This window comes from Rhincodon typus, chromosome 9, assembly GCF_021869965.1.
Source record: "Rhincodon typus isolate 14 chromosome 9, sRhiTyp1.1, whole genome shotgun sequence".
Taxonomy (NCBI): Eukaryota; Metazoa; Chordata; class Chondrichthyes; order Orectolobiformes; family Rhincodontidae; genus Rhincodon; species Rhincodon typus.
In genome coordinates, this window is record NC_063340.1 from 4,290,188 (window position 1) to 4,298,823 (window position 8,636).

The 8,636-nt window shown below is 42.4% G+C and overlaps 1 protein-coding gene across 1 annotated transcript in view; it reads left to right on the forward strand.

Annotated features, from left to right (window-relative positions):
• Positions 1–8,636, forward strand: part of LOC125484059 — a 63,142-nt gene that overhangs the window by 32,320 nt on the left and 22,186 nt on the right. Inside the window, exon 4 of the mRNA XM_048601295.1 lies at positions 1,688–1,812. Coding sequence (XP_048457252.1) covers positions 1,688–1,812 — 125 coding nt within the window. The remainder of the gene's footprint in view (positions 1–1,687; positions 1,813–8,636) is intronic.

Sequence of the window (8,636 nt, forward strand, 5' to 3'; positions counted from 1 at the left end):
ACTCGTCCATGCCAACCAGATATCCTAAATTAATCTAGTCCCATTGGCCAGCATTAGGCCCATATCCCTCTAAACCCTTCCTATTCATATACCCATCCAGATGTCTTTTAAATATTGTAATTGTACCACCTTCCACTACCTCCTCTGGCAGCTCGTTCCATACACGGATCACCCTCTGCGAGAAAACATTGCCCCTCAAGTCCCTTTTAAATCTTTCCTCTCTCACCTTAAGCCTATGCCCTCTAGTTTTGGAATCCCCTACCCTGGGAAAGAGACACTGGCTATTCACCATATCCATGCCCCGCATGATTTTATAAAACTCTATAAGGTCACCCCTCAGCCTCCGACAGTCCAGGGAAAATAGCCCCAGCCTATTCACCCTCTCCCTATAACTCAAACCCTCCAACTCTAGCAACATCCTTGTAAATCTTTTCTGAACCCTTTCAAGTTTCACAACGTCTTTCCTATAGCAGCAAGAGCAAAACTGAACGCTGTATTCCAAAAGTGGCCTAACCATTATCATGTACAGCCGCAACATGACCTCCCAACTCCTATACTCAATTCACTCAAGGCAAGCATACCAAACACCTTCTTCATCACCCTGTCAACGTGCGACTCCACTTTCGGTGGTCAGGATCTGGAATGCATTGTTTGAGGATTGTGATGGAGTCAGGTTCAGTTCTGGATTTCAAAAGAGAATTGGATAATTATCTGAGCAGAATACATGTGCAGGGCTATGAGTAAAGGGTTTGAGAGGGGAATTAGATGAGTCACCCTTACACAGGGCCAACACAGATCCACCAGGCTGAATGGCCTCCTTCTGTGCTGTATCTGATCCATGATTGAGGAGGTAGAAGTATGTTGCACGGGCTACAGAGAATACACAACATTTAAAAGGTTGAGGGTAATTCTTGCCGTTTGTTTCATACAATTTAAGAGTTGCTCAATTGTCAGGTCGAAAGAGCTCATTGCTTCTTTTCTCTTGTGTCCATTCATTGCAAATGCATCTCACAACATACAACAACAGCCTATATCCACATTGTCTTATTAGGTAATAAACATCTTGAGGTGTTTTAGAAACATGAGAAATGAAAGCACTAAACCAAGTAAGAAGAAAGGATTAAAACTTACTCAGAGTTAGTAGGAACTGCCGATGCTGGAGTCTGAGATAACACAGTGTGGAGCTGGATGACCTGTGTGTGAACGGAAGAGTTTTAAGGTTCTTGAAGTTGGGCAAAGAATTGCAGAGATGACATAGTTAGGGAGGGTCTTCAAAAGGGTGGGGTGGGATAGTAGGCAGCCGGTGAGCACAAAGAGATGCATTTGCTTCCTTGTAATCATGTAGGTTTCAATAAATTCGAACATTAACTGAGAGCCTGAACCTTTCTTGGAACTGGACATTGAAACGTCCAGCTGTATTTTTGTCAATTTTCACCTGAGGTTGAGATAACGATTTGCTTGGTTCCTTGAGAATAAGTGGCAAGTAGCGTTCCTTGGAAGCTTCAAGAAATTAATTGAAAGGCTTGTGTTCAAAGGCAGGTAATTACAGAGTAGCAGATTTTTGAAGTTGGAGAAATTGTGTTTAAGTTGCCTAAAGTCAATGAACAAACAATATAAATGATCACAAACTCGATAGCTAATCTTGCCTCAGATTCTTTACACTTGCTTCATTTCAAATCTGCCTTAGGACACACTGAGAGTGGTTTCTCTGAATATCTAACACCGAGACTCAATGTAACTTTGGGCCATAATCTAATTTCCAAGACATTGGAGCTGAAACAGAGAACTGATGGCAATGACAACACTAAACAGGTAAGAGATACACAATGTATACAATGAATATTGTACAGTTCAGTTACTGTCGGGACTGTAAATAAACATTGTCTTTTTAGCGATTCTTATTATTCAGATGTAGGACAAGGTTAGTCTTTTTTTAGTATATTTATCCAAAATCAAACTTTAAAAAAGTTATCAATTTTATTCTTCATAAATGTTGGCAATTGCTTTATTGCATGTTTTTAGATAAAAGCTTTTTGAAGGTAAATATCATACTTAATTTTAATTGAGTATTTAATACTTAATACTTAAATGTAGGAGGATGCTAAAAATGTTTCCATGAAAATTGTTGGGGTGGTAAATAGTGAGGAGGTTAGCTGTAAACTGCAGGAGGATGTCAATGGGACTGGTCAGGTGGACAAAGCAGAATTCAACCTGGAAAAGTGTAAGGTAAGGGCATTTGGGAAGGGCAAATAAGGCAAGGGATTACAGTATGAACAGTAGGACTTTGCAAAGTACTGAAGGTCAGAGGAACCTTGGAATGCATATCCAAAGATCCCTGAAGATAGCAGAATAAGTGGATAAGGCTGTTAAGAACAGAGTTGGGATATGTGCCTTTATTAGCTGTGGCAACGAAAATAAAAGCAAGGAGATTATGCCAAAATTGTATAAAATGCTGGTTAGCCAAAACTGGTCATCACATTGTAGGAAGGATGTGATTGCACTAGAGAGGGTGTAGAGGAGATTTTTATAGAATCTGTATGGTGTGGAAACAGGCCCTTTGGCCCAACAAGTCCACACTGACCCTCAAAGCATCCCACCCAGACCCATCCCCCTATAACCCACCTAATCTACACATCCCTCAACACTATAGGCAATTTAGTATCGCCAATCCACCTAGCCTGCACATCTTTGGACTGTGGGAGGAAACCCACACAGACACAGGGAGAATGTGCAAACTTCACACAGACAGTCACCCGAGGGTGGAATCAAACCCGGGTCCCTGGCGCTGTGAGGCTGCAGTGCTAACCGCTAACCACTGAGCCACTGTGCCGCTACAAAGATCATGAATGCTGTTTTCCAGATTTGCCAGGATGCTGCCTGGGCTGGAGGGTCTGAGCTATGAGGATAGGCTGGGTAGTTTTCCTTAGAGCAACAAAAGTTGAGGGACGACCTGCTCGAGGTGTATAAGATTATGAGCAGCAGAGATGGAATGGATAGGAAGGTCTTGTCCCATTAGCAGAGGGTTCAATAAGCAGTGGGCATGGTTTTAAAGTAAGAGGTAGAAATCTAAGTGGAGGAGAATTTTTTATCAGGGAGTGGTAGCAGTTTGGAACTCACTGCCTGAAAGCAAGGTTGAGTCAGAAACTCTCGCAGCATTTAAGCAGCATTTAGATAGAAACTTGCTTTGCTACAACCTCCAGAGGTATGGGCCAAGAGCTGGAAAATAGCATTCATGATCTTTGTTGACTTGCGTGGACATGATGGGCCAAATGTCTTCTTTCTGTGCTGTAAATGTCTATGAGATAAGATCAATAATAGATTAGAGAATGCAGTATTTAGAGGGCAAACCTAAATTAACCAATTAAATATAAGATGCTTAATTCTCTTTATTGGAAAATATGTAATGATGGGTCTGTATGAAGTGAACAAAATCAGTGAAACAATGTACTGTCTTTGCCAAACAGCAGCTGTCCAAATCTCTTTTTGTTTTTTCCGGTCAACTTTGTTCCTTATCAGCCCTGGGGAAACTGGGCTGATAATCCAGGGGCCCCAGGGTAAAACTTTGGGTTCAAATCCCGCATTGGCAATTTAAATTCAATTACTGTACTAAGTCTGGAATTGAACACCAGTCTCTGTGATGGTGACTGTGGTTGTAAAAAGCCATCTGGTTCACTAATTCCCTCTAAGGAAGGAAATCTGCCACATCCTTACTTAGAATCATAGAATTCCCTACATTGTGGAAGCAGGCCTTTACTTTAGAGACTTTTAAGCTACTCTTGGATAGGCACCTGGAGGATAGTATAATGTAGGGTATGCAGGGTAGATTGCTCTTAGTAAGATAATTGGCCGGCACAACATCGTGAGCTGAAGGGCCTGTACTGTGCCTCACTGTTCTATGTTCTATGTTCTAGACCATTTGGCCCATCGAGATTACAGTGCCCACCCTCAACAGCATCCCACCCAGACCCAACCCCCTAGCCTATCCCTGTAACCCTGGATTTCCCATGGCTAACCCACATAGCCGGCACATCCCTGGACACTATGGGGCAATTTAGCATGGCCAATCCACCCTAACCTACACATCTTTGGGCCAGACCTGCAGTTATATGGTTGACTCTTAACTGCCCTCTGTAATTGTAATTTCGTCAGTTCAAGGGCAATTAGGGATAGGCAATAAATGCTGGCTTTGCCAGTGATGCCCATATGCCCTGAAAGAGGTAAAAACAAACCTGCTTAATTGCAGCTGTTTCCAGTTTGCCCTTTACCTCTGGCGTCTGTCTCACAATGACGTGGAGGGAGAGGACCCAATGGTGCCCTGGGAAAGAGTGCAGAGGGGATTTACTGGGGATGGTATCAGGCATCGAACACTTCAGCTTTGTGAGAGCCTGGAGAAACAGGGGTTGTTCTCTGAGCAAAAACGCTTAGTGCAAAACAAAGCACAGTACACATACCTTTAATGTGAATTATATCTACATACATAACATCTCCAGACAAGGTTGATTAAAAATGCACACGTCCAATTATTCGTGTCCTTCCAAACCCCCTCCTTCACCTGAAGATGATATGTGCTCTTGACTCCTCATTTGTAACACCATGGGAGATCGATTAATTGTAGCACTTTTGTATAAACCCTGTCTGTTCTAAACAAATGAAAAGATCGCAATGGGCTTTATGTAGCCAACAGCTTTAATTCCAAAAATAGACTGATGGAAGGATGAAACAAAGGTTAAGGAAATATCAGTCTCCCATAAATCCTCTTGGAAATGCAGCATTCACATTTACCATCCTGCAAATGCTGTGCCCTACATATTTATGAAAAATGAAAGCAATTCATTGACACAGGCGTGTAATAATGTAATAGAAGTCCTCATCAATTTCTTTTCTTAATTTAAAATAATGACAGCATGTTGTACCAACATGACAATATCTTAATGTGGGCTATTACATTTTTAATTTTAGACATAAGGGTAGACGCTTATACAAATCTACTTTACATAGATAGTAGAATCGTGGGGCATTTGTGGCACAGAAAGAGGCCACTAGCCCATTATGTCTGTGCTGGTCACAGAACAAGCCACCCAGCCCAGTCCCACTTTATGGCATTTAGTCATAGAGTCGTAATGCATGGAAACAGACCCTTCGGCCCAACTTGTCCATGCTGACCAGGTTTCCTAAACTGAACTAGTCCCATTTGCCTCCATTTAGCCCATATCCCTCTCAACCTTTTCCTGTCCATGTACCTGTCCAAATGTCTTTTAAATGTTGTAATTATACCCACGTCTACCACTTCCTCTGGCAGCTCATTCCATACACGCACCACCCTCTGTCTGGAAAAGTTATCTGTCAGGTCCCTTTTAAATCTTTCCCCTCTCACCTTAAACCTATGCCCTCTACATTTGGACTCCCCTACCCTGGATAAAAGATCTTGGCTATTCACCTTATCTATGCCCCTCATGATTTTATAAACCTCTATAAGGTCAGCCCTCAGCCTTGTACGCTCCAGGGGAAAAACTTCCCAGCCTATCCAGCCTCTCCTTAGAACTCAAACCCTCAGCCTCAGTAACATCCTTGTAAATTGTTTTGCACCCTTTCCAGTTTAATAACATCCTTCCTATAGGAGGGCGACCATAATTGCACAAAGTACTTCAAATGTGGCCTAACCAATGTCTTATACAGCCACAACATGACATCCCAACCCTTGTACTCAATGCTCTGTCTGATAAAGGCAAGCATGCTAAATGCCTTCTTCACTACCTTGTCTACCTGTGTCGCCATTTTCACAGAAATATGTACCTGCACCCCATTATTACTCACCTGTCTCTCTGTTCAATAGCACTCCCCAGCACCCTACCATTAACTGTGTAAGTCCTGCCCTGGTTTATCTTACCAAAATACAATACTTTGCATTTATCTAAATTAAACTTCATCTGCTAGTCCTCGGTCCACTGACCCATCTGATCAAGACACTATTGTACTCTTAGATAACCCTCTTCGCTGCCCACTGTCCTGTCCACTCTATTCAAGCCCTTCTCGATCTTGTACCTGTCAATCAAATCTACCTGCCCCGCCCCTATCTCCTGTGCTTCAGGGAAATCAACCCATAGCCAATCCAATCTTTCCTCAGAGCTGTACTTTCACAGTCTGGGCAACATCCTTGTAAATCACCTCCATACCCTTTTCAGTAAATTACTATTTAAATATTAAAAGTATGAAAAGGTCTGACCCACTTGTTTCACCCTCCCCCAAGCCTCCTGCTGGCTTTTTTATTTAGTTTACAATTCGACCTCCTATGGTGTTGATCATAGGAATACAAGACCACTCCTCGGATTTAGCAAGAATAGAGTTATACTGTGGGTTCTTTGGATCTACGTGCAAGCTCAGACCATATGCCTAGGCTTCCTTTAAACAAGTAAATAAATACATGGTATGGCTACAGAGCAGCATGCTCTGAGCTGTACTCATTCCAATCTTCTAGCAGAGTCCTTTCACATGACTACTGTTAGGAACTCAGCTGTTATGGGCCAGGCCAGACCCCCTCAAAATATTTTAAGAAGGTAGCCTAGACCCTAACATTTTCTTATTTATAATGTCAAATGTGAAGTGTCATGTTCCAAATGCAACGTGACTGGTCAAACTCCTTGACGTTAAGCAAAACACAATTTTTTTAAACACTGTAATTAAACTACAACAAAGAAAGAGGAATTTAGAATAATTTAACTCTACTGGAAAACTTAACAGAATAATGGATACGATATCTATTAACAATTGATTGTTCCAATATAGTAACATCCCATGGGCACACCCCTTGGCAAAAAGGAAAATTCAGACACAGATTCTCACATGCAGTTCTCCCATCCAGGAGGAAAAACATCAAGAGAAAATTCAGAGAGTGTAGCAGCCAGGAGACATTCACTGAAGCTTCCAACTCTGTTGAGACCCAAATAGCTTGCGCTTAAAGCTAAACCTAAGAACTCAGAAATTCTAATCTGTTAAAGCTGGCCACACCTGTTCAGGCTGTTAAAAAAGAACCCAAAGCCTCCCAAGCTGTTTACTCAAGTGGTCTTAACTAGCCAGCTCGGTACCTCTGCCTTACAATCACTCTTCAAAAAGAAGATCAGGACAAGATAACTTCATAAAGTCACCGTATTGTCATACAGCTGTTAGTACAATTGGACAAGTCAGATCACAGAATGAAATCTAGCTTAATAGATCATATGTGTTTTCTGTTATTTAGTGAATTAATGTGCAGTTAGTGATAAGACATGCAAGGCTGCAAATTTTCTTTCAGAACTTAACAGAAATTTATTACACCTAAGAAAATGCAAACAAATCTCGTGACAATTAGAATGATCTCAAAGCACACAGCAAAACGAACACTCAGTATGCTCCCTGACACCATCCATTATGGAAACCCAAATTCAGAGAAATTACACCTCCACCAATCCCCACCACCATCCACCACTGCCCAACCACTAAAACTCTTTAAGGATCCTGAAAGTTTCTTTGCTGTTTGCATTAATAATTAACATCATGCTTGGGAACATAGGAGCAGGGTTAGGACATTTAGCCCATCATGCCACATGACCATTCAATAAGATAATTGGCTGATCTTCTTATGTAGGACTCAACTCCATTTTCCAGTCTGTCTCTCCATAGCCCTTGACTCTGTTGTCGATTAAAAATCTGTCCAACCCCATCCAGAATAAATTCACTGACCCAGTGCTTTCTGGGGAAGAGAATTCCACTGATTAATACTCCTCTGAAAGAAAAACATTCTCCTCAATTCCCTCTTATTCTTAAACTGTGCCCCTTGTTCTTCTCATGTTCTCCTCAAGTTCTCCCTCTCGTGCCTCCCACAAGAGGAAACTTCCCTCCTGTATCCACCCTATTGAGCCCCCTCTATCTTACTATTGACCTCTTTCGTAAGAACTGAGAGTACTGCACTGTCAGAGGTCGTGCCTTTCAGATCAGATGTTGGAGTGAGGCCCTGACATCAGTCTCCAGAGGGTGCAAAAGAGCCCATGGCACTATTTCGAAAATGAACACTGGAGTTATCTCTGGCATCCCAGTCAAATAATTATCCCTCAATCAAACATCACAAAATCAGATTATCTGGTCATTATCATAGAAACATTGAATCTCTACAGTGTGGAAATGGGCCATTCGTCCCATCAAGCCCATGCTGACCCTCCGAAGAGCATACCACCCAGACCCATCCTGCTACCCTATCTCTGTAATCCTGCACTTACCATGGCCAATCCACCCTGCCAACATATCCCTGGACACTATGTGCAATTTAGCATGGTCAATCCACCCTAACCTGCACACCTTTGGACTGTGGGAGGAAACCGGAGCACCTGGAGGAAACTCACACAGCCACGCATGGTTTCACTATGTGTGGGATCTTGCTGTGTGCAAGTCAGCTACTGTGCTTCCAACATTACAACAGTGTCTACATAATAAACCTGCATCCCTGGTTAACTGGCCCTTTCTGACCCTGCAAAATGTCTCGTGCAGTTGACACAAATCATTACGGAGACAGTAGGAACTGCCGATGCTGGAGAATCTGAGATAACAAGGTGTAGAGCTGGATGAACACAGCAGGCCAAGCAGCATCAGAGGAGCAGGAAAGCTGA